The sequence below is a fragment of the Magnolia sinica genome, chromosome 10 (genome assembly GCF_029962835.1).
Source record: "Magnolia sinica isolate HGM2019 chromosome 10, MsV1, whole genome shotgun sequence".
Lineage (NCBI taxonomy): Eukaryota > Viridiplantae > Streptophyta > Magnoliopsida > Magnoliales > Magnoliaceae > Magnolia > Magnolia sinica.
This window is the reverse complement of record NC_080582.1, coordinates 1794950-1817241: the sequence shown is the minus strand read 5'-3', so window position 1 is coordinate 1817241 and position 22292 is coordinate 1794950. Positions and strand designations below refer to the sequence as shown.

Genomic DNA, 22292 nt, shown 5'->3' with positions numbered 1-22292 from the left:
CCCAAAAGATTTTTAATGGTTAATGCTCGTTCAACGGTGTTTACTGTAATGTGGTCCATTTGAGATTAGGATATGCTTCATTTTTGGTCTCATATCATAAAATGATCTCTAAAAATAGATGGACAACATTGATGAAACGCTGTTCAATTTCTCCGCTGCTTTGTCAGATACCACCCTCCAACGTCTTACAAAGACCCGCAAAAGATCTCTCGCAGAATACTCTTGTGATACAGAAATCCATGCATGAGTATGGAAATGTTTCTTAACAGTATTAGCGTTATAAAGTTTCTTAGTAAGAGTGGTCTTACCGAGACCACCCATTCCTACTACAGAAACAACACAACGTCGCAGCTCTCCCTCTGTTAACTGGGCCACCAACATCTCCAATTCCTTCTCAAAGCCAACAAAATCTGTTTCTTGAGAAAGAGGAGAAGTGAGCCTCCATTCTTGGAGGCTTAGACCGGAAGAGCTCGTTCCTGCTCCTTGGCCTATATTTTCAATTCCATACGTCGATCTACTTTCAGAGATCGCACGGATTTTAGCCTTTATTCGCTCGATCTTCGATCCCACCTCATGGCGAGGTTTCAATTCATTGAAGATGCAAGCGTACCTTTTAATGCCAGTTCGCCTCAAGTTTGCTACCTTGAAGAGAATGGTGTCGATGACGTCCTCAGCATCATATGCAACATCTCTCACATCCCCCACCCAGCCCTTTACTCTTCTATCTCCTTCTTGTTTGGCGTCTGCGTCTTCCAAGAAGCATTGCATCCGCTTAAATTCCGCCTCTAGCCATTCGACTTGATCACCAACGCCATATAAGAAAATGGCTTCTTGAAGGATTGGGTCAGCGAGTTTTTGGAGAAGGAGCTTGACAATGGACTCGACAATGGACATCTTTCCTCACTCTTTTTTCTCTCACTGGAAAGAAATTCAGATAAAAGCTTTGTTTTTCTTCACTTCAAGTTGCAGGTCTCTTCACTGTGGACTTTACTGACGATGATCCTCGATCCTCCACAGTCACGCACATGTGAAATTTTGGAGAGTAAAAGATGCTGGCTTAATTCCCTCAATGTCATCAATGATTGTAGATGCGAGAGCATGAATTTTTGCTGTTGATTGGAGATTAAACCACCGGATCAAGGGCTAGAATTTGCCTGAGTAATCTCTAAGTCCACGCGTGATGTATATGTATTATCCACGCCATATCCATCCGTTTTATCAGCTTATTTTAGATCATGACCCTAAAATTGAAGCATATCCATAGTTCAAGTGGACCATATCAGAGGAAACAGCAGGGATAATGACCATCCACCGTTGAAACCTTCCCAGGGTCCACAGCTATGTTCGATGGGCTACGGAGATATGGATGAAGGGATAAAACAAATATCAGTTGGATTGAAAATTTCTATAACACCAGGAAAGTTTTCAATGGTACACATTTAATTCCCACTGTTTATGCTGTTGTGGTCTACTTCTAGCCTTGGATATGCTTCGATTTTGAGTTCGTACTCTTAAAATGTCACTGAAGAATAACAGATGGACCGCGTGGATAAGATACATGAATGATGCGCCCACGTTTATAAAATGAAACCCTACTGCAAAGTTTTGAGAGTGGATTAAGTGGCAGCCGGGATCTGACTGTGGGGCTCACCTTGATGATGCGTCGTATATCCATTCTCTCCGTCCATTTTTCCAGCTCATTTTAACTCATGGTCTAGAAATTTAATAAGATCAAAATCTCATGTGGACAACACCATAATAAACGGGGATGACTGAATGCCCACCATTATAAACTTTTTGGGTTTTATAATAAGCAGATCTGTAATGTTTTTTTCCATCCAACCCATTGGTACCGTTAACCATATCTGGATGGAGATAAAATACAAACATCAGCTTGATACAAAACTTTTGTGATACGTAGAAAGCTTTATTTTTTCACGCGCACACAAACCCACGCGCATTCTGAATTTCACCACCTATGGTTACTTCGAACCCTTTACCCAGTGTTGAAAATCTTTTGAGTCTATAGAAAGCTTCTAACCGGGACGCGGATTTCCACCTTTCGCAAAAGTTCCTGTGCAAGGATGCTGGTGGGGCCCATCGAGATGTTTTTGTAAAATCCACTCTGTTCATCTGTTTTGAGAACTCATTTTAGGACCTTTGACTAAAAAATAGGTGTATCTAACACTCAAGTAAGCCACACGAGAGGAAATAGTGGGAATTCAGTAAGCACCGTTGAAGCATTCTTATAGCCATAAAAGTTATGTATCAAGCTATATTTTTGGTGTTTTCACTTCATCCCATTTGAAATGGCCTTATAAACGGGTTGAATAGCATGTAAACATTAAGATGGAGCCCAAGAAGGTTTCAACGGTGGGAATTTCTTTTCCTAATTTTCCCTCTTGTGTGACCCACTTGAGTTTTGTATCTACTTCATTTTTGGTCTCACGTCCTAAAATGAGCTGACAAAATGAATGGACGGAATGAATTTCTCACATACATTGCAGTGGGCCCCACCCAACATCATTGCGCATAAACTTCCCGCTAAATCCGCGTCCTTCACACGGTAACTTACGTTTTTTTTTTCTCCGGTGATATGATCCAACCGTTATTTATATTTGCTTAATTTTTCCCATCGCGAAATAATGATAGGAGAAAGTGGATGGACAATATGAATATAAACCCCATTCATCAAGGTGGGGTAAAACCTAATCGGCTGCCAAAGGTTTTGGCCCAAAATGCTTTTGCACCGAGTCGGTGCAAAGGCATACGCGTTTTGGATCTTTCCACGCGTTTTCTTTACGACCGAGTTAAAGGGGAGAAGACAGTGCCTTTTCTCTTTGTTAGGTCTTTTCGTCCTTCATGTTTTTTTTTCCCTCAGTGAACCATGAGCACCGTTTGTAGGCAGAACTGATTAAGATCTTTGGCCACACCATAATGTATGTATTTTATCCATTCCGTTTACATTTTATGTACTGAATCAAAAAATTAGTTAGATCCAAATCTTAGATGGACCACAAAATATAAAAGATTAGTGATTGATTGTCCATAATTAAAAAAATCCATTGGGGAATATGAATGTTTTGGGTAACATATATGTACTGCTTTTGTCCAAATTCGTGTGACTTAATCTAAATGTTGGATGGAAAACAAACAGTACAGTGCATCCTAATAAGTTTTTAATGACGGTTGTTTAATGACCATTGTTTTTTATGGTATGGTCTTTAGACTTCGATCTACTTCATTTCTAGTATTTTCCTATAAAATGATCTGAAGAAAATTGATGGACGGCATGGATATACAAAACATGCATCAAGGTGGGCCCCATGGTCAAGGAAATATCTTATAACATGTTACACGAGAGAACACTTAATCCGCGAAGGGGTGACGCGTCCTCCGCTCTCATTAGCTTTATTCTTTTTTGCTTCGAGGGGCGACGTGTCCTCCATTCATGGACATTCATTAGCTTTTTCTTTTTCTTTTTTGTTTTTAGGGAATTTTACTCGTGGCCGCTTAACTTTTAGGGGATGTACGAAAAATTCCTATTTTAAAATATTTCTGAAAACCTGCCCATAGTTTATGCCATTAGACATTAAACCGCTCGCTATTATTTACCTACACCAATGGTACATTGTATTTTGAAATTGACAAAACTACCCTTGCTTTACCACACTTGCAATCTCCCTTCGTTACAGTGGATTAACAACCCTTGACCGAGTTGACATTGGGTTAGGCTCAGGCACGATGTATCGAGTTTGATCTCGGGCTTAGGCTGTACAAACACCAACCCGATAAAACTTAGGTCGGGCTAGAGTTAAGGTCTTGAGTTGCTAACCCAAGCTGAGCGCGATCGATATATAAGTTATACATTATAGTTAAGTGTGGATTGTCTGTGTTGAAGGCACAAGAAATTTCATTGCCGTTGGGTTTTATTGGTCCACATCATTTTTGATGGCTCAAGCTAATAAGATATACCAGATTTCTCTCCCAAATAGATTGGGTGCTACACAATACAACTTTTAAAGGAATAGTTGTCATATATTTTAACTTGTATGTTTAGGAAAAATGAAGTTATTTATGATAATAAAAAACTACATATATAATTAATAAAATTATAGGTACCCAAAAAAAAAAAAAAGACGTAGATGGAAAATATAATAGACTAATTTAATAACAAAAATATTAGCATGTATCAATCCCACCAACCCGACCAAGCCTGCTTAGATTGGGCTTGGGTTGAAAATTTCTAACCTGAGGTTGAGTTGGCTTGGGTTAGGGTTGATGTATAAGATCCTTGGGTTGGTGCACCGGGTTGGGCTAGGGTTGTGCACCAACCCACTGGACTTTCAACCCTAATTCACATCTGTGCTACCCTAATTCCTGACCGTATGTGGGGCATACTATATTGTTTCTGAGAAATCTAAGCCATTCAAATGTTTTTCCCGCTCACTTTAGTTTTGGATTCAAAAAATGAACTAGATTCAAAACACAAAGTGAGCCCCAAAGTGAGCCCCAAATGGCCCCAGGAATTTTAAACGGTGGTTCTCATTCCCCACTGTTTCTTGTGAATTTGCTCGCCGGATCTTGTTATTGGCCTCATTTTTGGATCCAGTCCATAAAATGATATGGAAAAACGGATGGACAGGGTAGATTTCTCACGAACATCCTATGGCCCTAAAATATTTCAACAGCGGACATTCAATTCTGAATGCTTCATGTTCATTTGGCCCACTTGTGCTCAAAATTAGCCTCATTTTTTGTCCCACACCCTAAATTGAGTTGGAAAAACAGATGAACGGATTGGATTAACAAACATTATTATGGCCCACCAATGATCGAGCAACTCTCATCTCATGGAAAACACCCTGATCCATAGCTCAACTGGAGACTGAGCGGATATACCTCGTTTCAACACTTGAGGTCTTGGTATCGATCCCTAGTAGGGTGGCTAACAGTGCATGCACGGACAGTTGGTGTGTACTAATAAGCCGACAAAAAAAAAAACACTGCCATCCCCTGTACCTAATGTCTGCCAAACACTGGCTATGGCTGATTGGTTTAACTGCTATGCAAACGGACGCCGATTGCGTCCTACTGCTGCAGGTCTCCAGCTGGGAACGGTTTCATGTCAAATAAACATCATGGTGGGCCTTAGAAAAGTTTCAACAGTGATAGTCATTATCACCGCTGCTTCCTGCGGTGTGGTCCACTTGAGCCTTTTATCATCCTCAATTTTGGGCTTCTACCCTAAAATGATACGAAAAAATGGATGGACGGTGTGGATATGACCCATACATTACGATGGCCATTCAAAGCTGCTGCTGGTTCCCAACTGGACACGTGCGGGGTAGGACGCGTGTAAACCTAACCCCTGACCATACGGGGGGCCCACTTTTATGTTGTTAGAAATCCACCCCGTCCATCTGTTTTCTCAACTCATTTTACCGTAGGAGTATAAAACTAAGGCAGATCTAAAGCTAAAAGTGGTGCCACGATGGCTAGAAGATGTTTCAAACAGTGGCCTTTCCATCTCACTCTTTCCCGTCATATAGTCCACTGGAGCTTGGAATTGATTTCGTTTTTTGGTTCATGTTATAAAAGGATCTGGAAAAAATAGATGGACGATTAGATTTTTTTAAAGTATCACGTGGAAAATAGATGGACGATTAGATTTTTTTAAAGTATCACGTGGCTCCATGAATGTTTCAAGGGCGAGCATTTAATTTCCACTTTTTCATGTTCGTTTGGCCCACTTGAGAATTAGATCAGAAGAAATTTTCAGCCCATGCCACAAAATGAGATGATAAAACAGACGGAGTGGATTTGTCACAAAAATCATGGTGGGCTCCACCTAAGTTAAGCAATGGTTACAAGCCGGACTTAAATGTCCACCTAGCCTGTGACGTTGATAGTGGTGCCAACCCCACTCTGACTGTGCGTGAGGCCACGATTGATGGTTTTTGGAAATCCACCAAGTTCATCTTTTCTTCCGGCTCATTTTAGGACATGAACCCATAAATGAAAAAGATCAGGAGCTGTAAATGAGCGTCGCGATGTCCCAAGATATCTCAACAGCAATCGTTCACTATCACTTTTTTTCTATCGTGCGGCGTACTTAAGCTTCAGGTCTGCCTCATCCGTGGGTCGGTTCTTTAAAATGAACTGCAAAAACAAATAGACAGATAGTGACCCCATGTATCGAAGCGGATGGGCTAGTGTACCACACACCAGTAACCTAGCCGGCATGGGAACTGTCGTGCGAAGTGAGCGCTGACGCTCCTTGAGGTCCCAGTTGTACGAACAGTTCAAAGGAACCTCACAATGATGTATTTATCATATCTAAACTGTTCATCCATATGACGAGATCATTTTAGATATTGTTATAAAAGATGAGTAATTTTCAAGGATCAAGTGAACCACATCATAAATAATAGTGGGACAATGATCCTCATGTGTCCTCGTGCAACGACATTCATGCAATCGATAAAATGACTAAAACGTTAGTGGAGGGAAATTCTGTAATTTGGAAAAGTTCAAGGTCAAACATTAATATCTACAGTCAACTATGGTAAGACGGACTTTTGGGTAGTTAACAGTTGAATCTTTTAAGTATCCGTTATTGTAAGAGGTTGCTAGTTTGCCAGGTTGAGAAATAGTTTCAATGCAGGTGGTTTACGGTCCATAGTTAATAAAAGTCAGTCGGCTCAATGGAAATATAGCTTGTTTTATATGACGCATCTTGGACTCACATGTCGCAAATGCCTTTTCTCTTCCAGTGGTAAAATAATCATGAAGTCTCATGACATCATGCCAATACCAATTCAGACCGGAAATCACATCTGTACAGGGAGTTTCTAATAACTACAGATTAAAAAACCAAAAGTTTCGTATGGAGATTTAAATCAAAAAATAAAAGTGATTATGCCATGTGGCTACTAAATGTACAAGGTTTTCTTTTTTAATCAAGAATTTGAACTCATGACAAACGCAAATACACTTTTGGTATAAAAGAAATCTATGTTAATACCGTACACCAAGTCCATTAAAGTTCCTAATAAATTGTTGTCTCTTGATAATTCAGTGTTATCTTTCCTATGACTAATTAATTATCAAAATAGTCAACGATTCTATTGTACTATATTTCTGACCATTTATAGAAAAGCCAATAAAAAAGCGTTATATGGGAAATAAGAGTTCGATGAAAACATCTTTAATATACTTATAGTGCTTTCTGCGTAATCATAGCTAACATAAATATAGTTTCACTGGTCAATGGGTGGTCAATGGATGATGTAGCCCACCTTTTTAAGATCTAAAAAGATACCTCAACAGCAATCATTCTGATTTGAGATTCAGGCCTACCTCATTCGTGGGGGACTCGGATTGCGTACTGAGCAAATGGTCAGAGTGGATTTATAATAAACTTATTATGGCCCCATGGAGCGGATGGGCTAATGTACCACGCATTAGTAACCTAGCTAGCATGGAGAAGTCTCGTGCGAAGTGAGCTATGACACACTCCCTAAGCTCTAAGTTGTGCGAACGGTTCAAAGGAGATCAAAGTGACATGACTCCAGGATGATGTATTTATCATATCTAAACTGTTCATCCATATGATGAGATCACTCTAGATATTGTTCTAAAAAATAAGTAATTTCCAATGCTCAAGTGATTGACATTCATGGAAGCAGATCGGCTGGTGTATCACACAGCAGCTATATAGCTGATGTAGGCACGTGTCATGCGAAGATGCGCACTCACGCTCCTCAAGCTCCAAGTTGTACGAACGGCTCAAAGGAGATCAAAGTTACATGAGCCTCATAGTGATGTATTTATTATATCTACACTGCTTATCTATTTTTAAAAATCATTTTAGCATATTATCTAAAAAATGAATCATATACAGAGATCATCTTGACCACACCACAAATAGAAGCGGAGAAAATAATTTTCACCGTTAAAAAATTTACAGGGCCCACCGTAATGTTTATTTTCATCTAATCAATTCATAAGGTCACAAAGACCTGAATGAGGATGAGAAACAAATTTCATATTAATCCAAAACTTCTATGGCCCCAAAAAGGGTTTCAATGGTAGACGTTTAATCCCTCACTACTGCTTGCAGTTTGGTACACTTAATAGTTAGATCCGTATTGTTTTTCATTTCAAGCCTTAATATGAGCTCGTCAAATGGATGGATGGTTTGGATATAACACATACCTCGTGATCAGACCCACAAAACCTGATAACATAAATACAACAGGTATGTGGCTGGTGTGATGTGAGGTACACCAGCCAATCCGCTTCCGACATTCATGCAGTCGATGAAACGACTATAACAATGGTAGAGAGAAGTTCTATAATATGGAAAAGTACAAAGTCAAACGTTAATATGGACGATCAACTAAGGGTAAGATGGACTTTTGGGTGGTTAACAGAATCTTTTAAGCATCCGTTATTGTATGGGGCTGCCTAATGTGCATGAAACAGTTTCACAGGTTGAGAAATAGTTTAAATGGAGGCAGTTTACAGTCCATAGCTAACAAGGCAGTCGGCTCAATGGAAAAGTAGCTCGTTTTTATATGGCGCGCCTTGTACTCACATGGTGCAGCTGCTTTTTGTCTTCCCGTGGTAAAATAATCATGAAGTCCCATGACATCATACCAATACCAATTCAGACGGGAAATCACAACAGTGCTGGGAGTTTCTTATAACTACATATGAAAAAACTAAAAGTTTTGTAAATTTAAATCAAAAAATAAAAGTGATTATATCACGTGGCCACTAAATGTGCAAGTTTTTTTTAATCAAGAATTTGAACTCATAACAAACGCAAATATAATCGTGGCGTCCTATGCTTTTGGTATAAAAGTCCTATGCTTTTGGTATAAAAGAAATCTACGCTGATGCAATACATCAAGTCCATTAATTTAGATAGTACTGATGGTTGGGACTACATGAATGGCCCATATATAGATTAAAGTTCGGAATAAATTGAGGTCTCTAGATAATTCATTGTTATGTTTCCAATAACTAACTAATTATCAAAGCAATGGTTCTATTGTATCATATCTCTGTCCATTCCTGAAAAGTCATAAAAAGGCGTTACATGATAAATAAGAGTTAAATGAAAACATCTTCAATATACTTGAAGTGCTTTTTGTATAATCATAACTAACATAAATATAATTTCACTAGTCAATATGTTGCCAATGAGTAATGTGAACCATTCATATTCTCATCATTGCCACATAGAAGCTCTATCCTTATAACCATGCTTCATTGATCATTTTGACCAATGAATCTTGAATTGAATATGAACAAAAAATTCACCTTCATCCCGTATCACACCTTCAACACCAGTTAGGTGATGTAGGGCGCTGTGGGGCCCACCATGATGTATGTGTTTTGTCCACACTGATCCACTCATTTAGAGCATGAGCCCGAAATCAAAAGCTAATCAAAATCTCAGACGGGCCTTTCTTTTCCCTTCATCTAGGTCTGTCCCTTCATCCAGGTCTTTGTGAAGGTTTCAACCGTGGATCCCACTATTTACTATGGTTTGGTCCGCTTGAGTTTGGGATCAGCTTCATTTATGGGCTGAAGCCCTAAAATGAGCTAAAAATGGATAGCCGACGTGGATATAAAATACATACATCACGGTGGGCCCCACAGCATCCAATACCACGTAGCTAGGTGTTACTGGGTTCACCACCCAATTCAGAGCATGAACGGTTTACATCATAATTTAATATGACCGGGGAAAAATCCTGCAACTGTACCATACAGTGGTACTGTGGAACTGAACCATATCAAAACCCCGACCGGCAAATATTACTAGATATTGTACCAAAATTACGGCATATATGCGGTGGAGATCTCAACTTTGAACCGTCCAAATACTCGGATCCAGGTTACATGCATCATTTACTAGAAATTATACTGGACATATAAGCTCAACCTTCCGATCAGGATATCTAAGCGATCCAAAATGAATTCTTTTTAATTAGACATCAGTGTTATTTGCTCATTAGAGATATCCCTTGTGACCTGACTCTGTGGGACCCAACGTGATGTATTATTTTTCGTCCACACCGTCCATCGTTTTTCCAGTTCATTTTAGGTAGGGGTGTGCATTGAGTCAAATTGAGTCGAGGTGGCCTTGGCAAACCTGGATGAAGGGAAAATACAAATATCAGCTTGATCGAAAACTTCCTGTGGCCTTGAGAAGTTTTCAACCCAAGAAGTTTTCAACGGTAGTTATTTCATTACCCCTGTGTTCCTGTGGTGTAGTCCATTTAAGCTTTGGATCTGGGTCATTTGTTGGTTCATGGCCTGAAATGAGCCGGAAAAACGGGTGGACCACGCAGATAAGACCCCACAGAGTCGGATCACCTGTGATATCCTTGATGACTTTCTGCAGGCAATCCACATCCTTTTTGGGTGTGGATATTACTAAAATACACTAGGTCCCACTTTTTGGAAGGTCTCGATTTAGAGTAGATGCCACGTGTAGATCAGGAGAGCCGTCCAAGCACTTGTGGTACAATGCTCGGCACGTATCTTTCCTCTCGGAGTCGGGATGGTGGACGAGATCAAATTACGAGAATGCTCAGGTTTGTCCTCGAAAACTCGAAAATGACGTAAGTGGCCATGATTTCAGGAACGAGCTGCGGGAAGGGTGGGCCATGACCAGTGCAATGACGAAATTATCCCTGCTTGACAGGAAGGTTCGAGGTTGGATCTGCCCATGTAGGAAGGGCTTTTCCGTCATTTTCTTATCAACACTTTGTGGTCCACTCAAGCCTGGGATCTGTCTCATTTTTGGTTCACATGTTAAAATTATCTGAAAAAGTGTTAAACGGCGTGGATAAAACACTTGTACATCGGTGGGCCCCACAGAGCGTTGCCCGGATGGATGGATTAGTAGGACGCAATCCGCGCCCTGCACACCAGCCAATGGCTGTGGTCGGTGCTCTGGGCCCCACCATGATGGCAGTGTTTCAACCAGGCTGACCATCTATTTTTACAGATCATTTTACAATTTAAGACCAAAAATGAGGTATATCCCAATATCAAGTGAACCACATTATAAGAAACAATGTTGAATAAGCGACTATTAAAAACATTTGGGGGCCATAAAAGCTTTGAATCAAGCTGATTTTTTTTTTCCTTCGTATGGGCCTGTATGACCTAATCAACAGATTGGATATCAAATAAACAGTACAGTGGGCCTTAGGAGGATTTTAATGGTGGATATTCAATCACTATTGTTTTCATGTGGTGTGGTCCACCTAAGATTATATATTTCTCATTTTTGGAATAAAGAACTAAAATGATCTTTAAAAATGGATGAACGGAATGGATGAAAAACATACATCATAGTGGGGCCCACAAGCACCGGCCACCAGCCAAGGGGATGGTGGGAGGGGGAGTAGCCAATCCGTTTCCCGGATTTCTCACAATCATCATTTAAACAGTAGGCCCCACCATGAAGATCATGTCACACAAAAATCCGGACAGTCCACTGGTCAGATGGACCAAACCGTTGGAATCATTGGACAACCGATGGTCTTCTCAAGATAGATATGTGGCCCATTTAGAGAGCTGATCATTTAGAGAGTGGGGCCCACAATTTTCACGGTGCGGATGCCTTACAAAAATTTCATGGAGGTAGTAAACATGGTGCTGCACAGCTGAGCTATGGTGCCATTACCTGTTACTGATCGGCACTCCTCACAGTGAAGCATTTGGACGCGGATTGCATCCTACCCCCGCCCGTCTCGCCACGAACGGGCACTTCCGTGGGCAGGTCCACCTTGATGTGTCTGTTTATCCATGTTTTTCATCCACTTTCTCAGGTCACTTTAAGTCTCTGGCCACGAACGGCCATTTCTGTGGGCGGGCCCACCTTGATTATTTATTGCAACCCTAGCTTATTATTTGTTGTGATCCACTTGACCGTTGGATCTGACGCATTTTTATATAAATACCTTAAAATAATCTGATAGAAGGGATGAACGGCGTGGATGAACAGTACATCACGGTGGGCCCGCCTGCCGAACTGCCGAAGCATTTAGGCCCTGAAAATCTTCATATCGGGCTTCTAATTCTCTCAGATCCACCGTAGATGAGGTGGGGCCCATTGGATCAACTGGTACCGGTTAATGTGCACCAAACATCCAATTTGATCAAAGATAAAATGACAAAATAGAGGACAATACATGTGGGTCCCACATTATTTGGGGTCTTCCGCGCCCTGTTGGTGATATCATTTTGACAATTGGAGTAGATTTTTGGGTAATCCAGACCATTGGTATGTTGTGTGCTGCCGTGTATGATCCTAGTTACCAATCTTGAGACTTTCAATCGTTGCTGTATCCCTACTTAAAATATTATTTGGAGTCCACGAACTATCGGTAGGTTAAGATTGGCCTCTCATGTAGATTTTGGAAGCATGGTCCATTGACGGTGGGACACAGCTAACCGACCGTCCGGATTTCTGATCCATGGGCCCCACTAGTATGGAACTAAAACCCAATGTAAAATGGACGCCGTTTGGCTAATGACGCTGCCATCAGCCAGGTGGCTAGTGGTCGGTGCTATCTGGACCCCACCATGATGTATGTGTTTTATCCACGCCGTCCATCCATTTTGAAAGATAATTTTAGAACTTTATCTCAAAAATGAGGTAGATATAAATCTCAGGTGGACTACATCATGGGAAAACAGTATTGATTGAATATCGACCATTAAAAACCTCCTAGGGACCACTGTAATGGTTATTTGACATCTAATCTGTTGATTAGGTCATACATATTTGGATGAAGGGAAGCGAAAAATATCTACTTCATCCAAATTTTTTGTGCCCCCCTAGAAGTTTTTAATGGTGGGCGTTAAATCAAAACTGTGTGGTCAACCTGAGCTTTGTATCAACATCATTTTTGGGATTTTACTATAAAGTGATCTGGAAGAATGGGTGGACGGAATGGATGAAACAAATACATCATGGTGGGGCCCACAGAGCACCGACCACTAGCAATTGGTGAGTGGCTGGCTGGCTGGCTGCCAGGGTCAGTAGCCAATCCGTTTCCCTAAAATGCTGCTTGCAGCCGTGCATCTGCACGTGCTAGCAAGTGTACAAGATTCGAGGTGTTTGTCAGGTGAATCCCTCGGTGAGTGTACTTAACCTGAATATTAGAGATTCTGGGTCATTGAATGTTGCCCATGACGCCAGCTTGATGAATGGCCCAGCCCTCGCACACGTGTGCCATGTCAGCACGTGCTGCGAGCTAGCTGAATATAAGGAAATTGGATTATTCCACTGTCACTACTTGAGAGCTTGGAGTGGAAATCTTTAAACATTGATATCCACCGACGAATCGAAAGATCTTATTCTAATTTGTAATGATGAGATTAGAAATGTGGCCCCTTCAGGCCAACCATTCATGATTTCGATGGCCCTGGGTTGAGTGAAAGACAAGCTTTTCAGTAGGCCTGGCCAATTACGGCCCAACAAAAATAGCTTAAAATTTGGGCCTGGGACTTCTTGGCCGTACGATCCTCGCCATTGATGCCTCAGGTCCATGCGTTGATTTTTCTTTGTACGGGAGGGATGGGCTGGCACGTGTGTAGTGTGTTCTGTTTTTGCCAAGACGGGGACTGTATGATCATAGCCTTTTTAAAAAAATTATTAATTAAAGGTGTGAGCAAGTCACCTATAATATTATTAATTCCAAGAACGGACTGTACATTTTTTCAGGCAGGCTCCTATAAAAAATAAAATAAAATAAAAATCAATGGGGCCTCGCCTATCGTAGGAAGGAAACAAATACAAAATCCATTCATCTGAAAAAATACCAAATGGCTTATAAAAAATATGTAGACAGCAAGCTATGCGACAGTATGGTTCCCCATAACACCAAAGCGAAAAAACGTGAGCTTACTATGCATTGCATCGCCACCAACCGGCCTCTCTGCCACTGAAAATCTAGAGAGTACAAATTAAATATCTAGTTAAAGCCTAAAAATGATGTGCAGTTATTCATAGAAAAGTAATTCATCAACAAAATAGAAATACATAAATACAAAAACTGTAATGATGCACTCATTCAAGAGATGGTCTTGGTTGAAGCATTTTTTCAAACAAGTAGCGTGCAGATTTGTATATAAAGAAATAATTAAACAGCATTCTAAAATTATAATAAAAGACTTAATTTGTCTTACAAACTATGAAAGGAATGGAGAAACCAGCAATCGATTTTTATAGAAAGAAATTAAAGTGTTTAAAAGAATAAATTTCTCAAAGTATATAACTAGAATTTAAAATTCTTGAGACTATAAGATCTATCTTGAAGTATGGATTAAAAGGTAAATAAAAATGAAGAGTGGAAACAAGTATCACCTATGTATGTACCTCTCATAATGATAGAAATTAAAGTCCGAATGCTTCGAATCTAATCATCTGTTGTATGTCGATGGAGGGTATGTGCCGGATCTTATACCAATCCTCTCCCCCGTCTTCTCGAACCCTTGCATTGAATTCGTCACGCATCCACCACAGCTCCAATTTCTTGAGGGTAGTCACGTGTTGCAGGCCTTCTGGAAGTTTCTTCAATTGCTTGCAGTCACCTATCCATAAATGTAAAAGACTTGGCATAGCTCCTTCCTCCACTCTCCACTCCTTTAAATTACATAACGCTTGAAGATGTAAGGATTCGAGTTGAGGAAACCCTTGTGCAGAGCAAGCCATTTCCACTCCATCATATGAAGCACCGAGCAATTTGAGAATGCGAAGGCTTTTCAGCTTCTCCAACGTCGCCATTGGGTCTTCCTTTAAACCGGACCATTCCAAGGTGAGTTTGGTGAGATTTGTTGGAAATTCAGGGAACGTATCTAGCTTTCCTCCCCAATACAACTTACTTAACTTGAGAAGATGTGAAAGATTAGGTAACGGCAAAACTTTGGCACTGCCTTCAAAAATACGTATCGGTACTGACATCCGCGCCCACAGATGATGGAGGCAGTTCAGATTGACAATCGCCTCAGATAATAACTGAGCATAAGCTCCTGTTTTGAAAAATATTTTTAATTTTCTAAGATTGGTGAGCTTTCCCAAGCAACCCTCCATCCATTTGCCAGCATATACTCCAGATAGAGTCTGGAGGTTACTAATCAGGTCGACCCTCGTATGCCATCGTATCACTCCAAAATGTCGCTCTTCTATCACTGATCCCGTAGACATAATTATCTGCGGTTTGTTCCCGGGTAATCGAAGATGTCTTAACTGATGCATCTTCCCAATTGTCTCAGGTACTCCAATTTTATTACTGGATTGTACAAATAGAGTTTGTAAATTGATAAGATTGCCTATCGATGAAGGGAGGGTTTCTAACTCAGTTTTAGTACACCTGAGATATCTCAAATGGATTAGTTCACCTATTTGCTTCGGTAGCTCTCTTATTTCTACACCAGCTAGATATAGCACCCTAAGCAACTTAAAGCCTTGGAATAGAAACTTGCTTTGTTCCTTTTGAAGCGATGCATAGCCTTGGATGTAGATCAACACAGAACGAAGGTGCGGATGGGAACTACTTAAGGAAATGTACTTTGGCTCATTAAGGTGAATTGCAAGTCGACGGGCTCTAGATGCGGAAGGAGCATTCCCATTGTCACGGCGAACTTCGAGAAACTTGCTTTCCTTAGCTTCTGATATGGACAGATCACGCAAAAGATCGTGGATACGACAGCTTTTGATACCCCTGCTTGAATTTCTTCTTGTCAATTGAACCATACTTCTCTGAACCAACTGCATCATATAATCTTCTCCAACTTCTTCCAATGTTAGTTCCCCTCTTTCTTTAAGAAACCCTTCTGCGGCCCACAGTCCAATCAATTCATTGGCATGGAACTCGTAGTCCTCTGGAAAATTTCCCAGGTAGAGAAAACATGGTTTTAAGTAATAAGGCAAATCTTTATAGCTTAAAGATAATATGCTGGAGATTTGGACTTCTCCCTCGACAAACTGCCAGCTGATGCTCTTGCGTACATTGTCCCACTCCCTTGGTTCCTTTCCTGATAAGAGCCCTCCAATGACTGCGAGAGCAAGAGGGAGACCATGACATTTTTCCACAATCTCTCTTCCCAGCTTCTCCAAATAATCCTGCGGCCAACCCACATCTTGTCCTGCGAATGTTTTTTTACAGAACAAATCCCAGCTCTCTTCATTGGTTAGAAATCGAAGTTCGTGGGGCTGGCTTCGTCGATCTGCATATGAAGCAACGTCTTTGATTCGTGTGGTGAGCATGACCCTACTGCCATTATTCACATCCGGAAATGCATCCTTCAAAGCATCCCATGCTTCCCTTTTCCATATATCATCCAAGACCACCAAGTATCTCTTGTCGTTCAGATACTCGGAAATCTTGTCCCTCAGCTCAGCAATGTTCAATTTCTCCGCTGCTTTGTCAGATACCACCCTCCAACGTCTTACAAAGACCCGCAAAAGATCTCTCGCAGAATACTCTTGTGATACAGAAATCCATGCATGAGTATGGAAATGTTTCTTAACAGTATTAGCGTTATAAAGTTTCTTAGTAAGAGTGGTCTTACCGAGACCACCCATTCCTACTACAGAAACAACACAACGTCGCAGCTCTCCCTCTGTTAACTGGGCCACCAACATCTCCAATTCCTTCTCAAAGCCAACAAAATCTGTTTCTTGAGAAAGAGGAGAAGTGAGCCTCCATTCTTGGAGGCTTAGACCGGAAGAGCTCGTTCCTGCTCCTTGGCCTATATTTTCAATTCCATACGTCGATCTACTTTCAGAGATCGCACGGATTTTAGCCTTTATTCGCTCGATCTTCGATCCCACCTCATGGCGAGGTTTCAATTCATTGAAGATGCAAGCGTACCTTTTAATGCCAGTTCGCCTCAAGTTTGCTACCTTGAAGAGAATGGTGTCGATGACGTCCTCAGCATCATATGCAACATCTCTCACATCCCCCACCCAGCCCTTTACTCTTCTATCTCCTTCTTGTTTGGCGTCTGCGTCTTCCAAGAAGCATTGCATCCGCTTAAATTCCGCCTCTAGCCATTCGACTTGATCACCAACGCCATATAAGAAAATGGCTTCTTGAAGGATTGGGTCAGCGAGTTTTTGGAGAAGGAGCTTGACAATGGACTCGACAATGGACATCTTTCCTCACTCTTTTTTCTCTCACTGGAAAGAAATTCAGATAAAAGCTTTGTTTTTCTTCACTTCAAGTTGCAGGTCTCTTCACTGTGGACTTTACTGACGATGATCCTCGATCCTCCACAGTCACGCACATGTGAAATTTTGGAGAGTAAAAGATGCTGGCTTAATTCCCTCAATGTCATCAATGATTGTAGATGCGAGAGCATGAATTTTTGCTGTTGATTGGAGATTAAACCACCGGATCAAGGGCTAGAATTTGCCTGAGTAATCTCTAAGTCCACGCGTGATGTATATGTATTATCCACGCCATATCCATCCGTTTTATCAGCTTATTTTAGATCATGACCCTAAAATTGAAGCATATCCATAGTTCAAGTGGACCATATCAGAGGAAACAGCAGGGATAATGACCATCCACCGTTGAAACCTTCCCAGGGTCCACAGCTATGTTCGATGGGCTACGGAGATATGGATGAAGGGATAAAACAAATATCAGTTGGATTGAAAATTTCTATAACACCAGGAAAGTTTTCAATGGTACACATTTAATTCCCACTGTTTATGCTATTGTGGTCTACTTCTAGCCTTGGATATGCTTTGATTTTGAGTTCGTACTCTTAAAATGTCACTGAAGAATAACAGATGGACCGCGTGATGAGATACATGAATGATGCGCTTACTCTTATAAAATGAAACCTGATGCAAAGTTTTGTGAGTGGATTAAGTGGCAGCCGGGATCTGACTGTTGGGCTCACCTTGATGATGCGTCGTATATCCATTCTCTCCGTCCATTTTTCCAGCTCATTTTAACTCATGGTCTAGAAATTTAATAAGATCAAAATCTCATGTGGACAACACCATAATAAACGGGGATGACTGAATGCCCACCATTATAACTTTTTGGGTTTTATAATAAGCAGATCTGTAATGTTTTTTTCCATCCAACCCATTGGTACCGTTAACCATATCTGGATGGAGATAAAATACAAACATCAGCTTGATACAAAACTCTTGTGATACGTAGAAAGCTTTATTTTTTCACACGCAAACAAACCCACGCGCATTCTGAATTTCACCGCCTATGGTTACTTCGAACCCTTTACCCAGTGTTGAAAATCTTTTGAGTCTATAGAAAGCTTCTAACTGGGACGCGGATTTCCGCCTTTCGCAAAAGTTCCTGTGCAAGGATGCTGGTGGGGCCCATCGAGATGCTTTTGTAAAATCCACTCTGTTCGTCTGTTTTGAGAACTCATTTTAGGACCTTTGACTAAAAAATAGGTGTATCTAACACTCAACTAAGCCACACGAGAGGAAATAGTGGGAATTCAGTAAGCACCGTTGAAGTATTCTTATAGCCATAAAAGTTATGTATCAAGCTATATTTTTGGTGTTTTCACTTCATCCCATTTGAAATGGCCTTATAAACGGGTTGAATAGCATGTAAACATTAAGGTGGAGCCCAAGAAGGTTTCAACGGTGGGAATTTCTTTTCCTAATTTTCCCTCTTGTGTGACCCACTTGAGTTTTGTATCTACTTCATTTTTGGTCTCACGTCCTAAAATGAGCTGACAAAATGAATGGACGGAATGAATTTCTCACATACATTGCAGTGGGCCCCACCCAACATCATTGCGCATAAACTTCCCGCTAAATCCGCGTCCTTCACACGGTAACTTACGTTTTTTTTTTCTCCGGTGATATGATCCAACCGTTATTTATATTTGCTTAATTTTTCCCATCGCGAAATAATGATAGGAGAAAGTGGATGGACAATATGAATATAAACCCCATTCATCAAGGTGGGGTAAAACCTAATCGGCTTCCAAAGGTTTTGGCCCGAAATGCTTTTGCACCGAGTCGGTGCAAAGGCATACGCGTTTTGGATCTTTCCACGCGTTTTCTTTACGACCGAGTTAAAGGGTAGAAGACAGTGCCTTTTCTCTTTGTTAGGTCTTTTCGTCCTTTATGTTTTTTTTTCCCTCAGTGAACCATGAGCACCGTTTGTAGGCAGAACTGATTAAGATCTTTGGCCCAACCATAGTCTATGTATTTTATCCATTCCGTTCACTCATTTTTTTCAAGATCATTTTATATAGTGAATCAAAAATTAGATAGATCCAAATCTGATATGGACCACAAAATATAAAAGATTAGTGATTGATTGTCCATAATTAAAAAAATCCATTGGGGAATATGAATGTTTTGGGTAACATATATGTACTGCTTTTGTCCAAATTTGTGGGACTTAATCTAAATGCTGGATGGAAAATAAACATTACAGTGTATCCTAAGAAGTTTTTAATGATGGTTGTTTAATGACCATTGTTTCTTATGATATGATCTTTAGACTTTGATCTGCTTCAGTTTTAGTATTTTCCTATAAAATGATTTGAAAAAAATTGATGGACGGCATGGATATACAAAACATGCATCAAGGTAGGCCCCATGGTCAAGGAAATATCCAATAACATGTAACACGAGAGAACACTTAAACCACGGAGGGGTGACTTGTCCTCCACTCTCATTAGCTTTTTTCCTTTTCTTTTTTGTTTTGAGGGGTGACGCGTTCTCCACATTCATTAGCTTTTTCTTTTTCTTTTTTGTTTTTAGGGAATTTTCCTCATGGCCGCCTAACTTTTAGGCTATGTACCAAAAACTCCCTATTTTAAAATTTTTTAGGAAACCTGCCCATAGTTTATGCCGTTAGACACTAAACTGCCCGATATTATTTACCTATACCAATGGTATACTGCATTTTGAAATTGACAAAACTACCTCACTTTTACCGCACCTGCAATCTCCCTTAGTCAAGGTGGATTAACAACCCTTGACCGACTCGACATTGGGTTAGGCTCAGGCACGATGTATCAGGTTTGGCCTCAGGCTTGGACTGTACAAACACTAATTCGATAAAACTTGGGTTGGGCTTAGGTTAAGGTCTTAGTTGCCTGACCTAACTTGAACCCGATCAATATATAAGTTATACATTATAATTAAGTGTGGATTGTCTGTGTTGAAGGCACAAGAAATTTCATTGCTGTCTCGTTTCATTGGTTCACATAATTTCTGATGTCTCAAGCTAACAAGATACACCGGATTTCTCTCTCTCAAATAGATTGTGTGCTACACAATACAACTTTTAAAGGAATAGTTGTCATATATTTTAGCTTGTTTGTTTTTAAAAAATAAAGTTATCTATGATAAGAAAAACTGCATATATAATTAATAAAATTATAGGTACAGAAAATAAAGCAGGTATTGAAAATATAATAGACTAATTTAATAACAAAAATATTAGCATGTATCAATCCCACCAACCCGACCAAGCTTGCTTGAGTTTAGCTTGGGTTGAAAATTCTTAACCTGAGGTTGGGTTAGGGTTGAGGTAGGGAAACTTGGGTTGGTGCACCGGGTTGGGCTAGGGTTGTGCACCACCCACCGGACTTTCAACCCTAATTCATATCTGCGCCACCCTAAATCTTGACCGTATGCGGGGCTTACCTTATTGTTTCTGAGAAATCCAGGCCGTTCAAATGTTTTTCCAGTTCACTTTAATTTCGGATTCAAAAAATGAACTAGATTCAAAACACAAAGTGAGCCCTAGATGACCTCAGGAATTTTCAACGGTGGTTCTCATTCCCCACTGTTCTTGTCAATTTGCTCACTGGAGCTTGTTATTGGCCTCATTGTTTTAATCCAGTCCATAAAATGATCCGGAAAAACAGATGGATAGAGTAGATTTCTCATGAACATCCTATGGCCCTGCAAATATTTCAATAGCAGACATGCAATTCTAAATGTTTCATGTTCATTTGGCCCGCTTGTGCTCAAAATTAGCCTCATTTTTTGTCCCACGCCCTAAATTGAGTTGGAAAAACAGATGAACGGATTGGATTAACAAAAATTATTATGGCCCGCCAATGATCGAGCAACTCTCATCTCATGGAAAACACCCTGATCCATAGCTCAACTGGAGACTGAGCGGATATACCTCGTTTCAACACTTGAGGTCTTGGTATCGATCCCTAGTAGGGTGGCTAACAGTGCATGCACGGACAGTTGGTGTGTACTAATAAGCCGACAAAAAAAAAAACACTGCCATCCCCTGTACCTAATGTCTGCCAAACACTGGCTATGGCTGATTGGCGTTAACTGTTGTGCAAACGGACGCGGATTGCGTCCTACCTCTGCCCCTCTCCAGCTGGGAACGGTTTCATGTCAAATAAACATCATGGTGGGCCTTAGAAAAGTTTCAACAGCGGTAGTCATTATCACCGCTGCTTCCTGCGGTGTGGTCCACTTGAGCCTTTTATCATCCTCAATTTTGGGCTTCTACCCTAAAATGATACGAAAAAATGGATGGACGGTGTGGATATGACCCATACATTACGATGGCCATTCAAAGCTGCTGCTGGTTCCCAACTGGACACGTGCGGGGTAGGACGCGTGTAAACCTAACCCCTGACCATACGGGGGGCCCACTTTTATGTTGTTAGAAATCCACCCCGTCCATCTGTTTTCTCAACTCATTTTACCGTAGGAGTATAAAACTAAGGCAGATCTAAAGCTAAAAGTGGTGCCACGATGGCTAGAAGATGTTTCAAACAGTGGCCTTTCCATCTCACTCTTTCCCGTCATATAGTCCACTGGAGCTTGGAATTGATTTCGTTTTTTGGTTCATGTTATAAAAGGATCTGGAAAAAATAGATGGACGATTAGATTTTTTTAAAGTATCACGTGGAAAATAGATGGACGATTAGATTTTTTTAAAGTATCACGTGGCTCCATGAATGTTTCAAGGGCGAGCATTTAATTTCCACTTTTTCATGTTCGTTTGGCCCACTTGAGAATTAGATCAGAAGAAATTTTCAGCCCATGCCACAAAATGAGATGATAAAACAGACGGAGTGGATTTGTCACAAAAATCATGGTGGGCTCCACCTAAGTTAAGCAATGGTTACAAGCCGGACTTAAATGTCCACCTAGCCTGTGACGTTGATAGTGGTGCCAACCCCACTCTGACTGTGCGTGAGGCCACGATTGATGGTTTTTGGAAATCCACCAAGTTCATCTTTTCTTCCGGCTCATTTTAGGA

The 22292-nt window shown here is 40.7% G+C and overlaps 2 protein-coding genes across 3 annotated transcripts in view; both read right to left on the bottom strand.

Moving 5' to 3' along the window:
• Window positions 1-935, bottom strand: part of LOC131257603 (putative disease resistance RPP13-like protein 3) — a 125021-nt gene extending 124086 nt beyond the window's left edge. Inside the window, exon 1 of the mRNA XM_058258385.1 lies at window positions 196-935. Coding sequence (XP_058114368.1) covers window positions 196-894 — 699 coding nt within the window. The 5' untranslated portion in view covers window positions 895-935. The remainder of the gene's footprint in view (window positions 1-195) is intronic.
• LOC131257717 (putative disease resistance protein At1g50180) overlaps window positions 1-22292 on the bottom strand; it is a 103918-nt gene that overhangs the window by 47532 nt on the left and 34094 nt on the right. The window contains exons 2-3 of one of the 2 annotated variants that reach the window (XM_058258528.1): window positions 14417-16913; window positions 13637-13990 (exon numbers count right to left, since the gene is read on the bottom strand). In XM_058258528.1, coding sequence (XP_058114511.1) covers window positions 14435-16913 — 2479 coding nt within the window. In that variant the 3' untranslated portion in view covers window positions 13637-13990; window positions 14417-14434. Of the gene's footprint in view, window positions 1-13636; window positions 13991-14416; window positions 16914-22292 lie in introns of those variants that run through there. The other variant, XM_058258529.1, reaches the window with a different exon arrangement.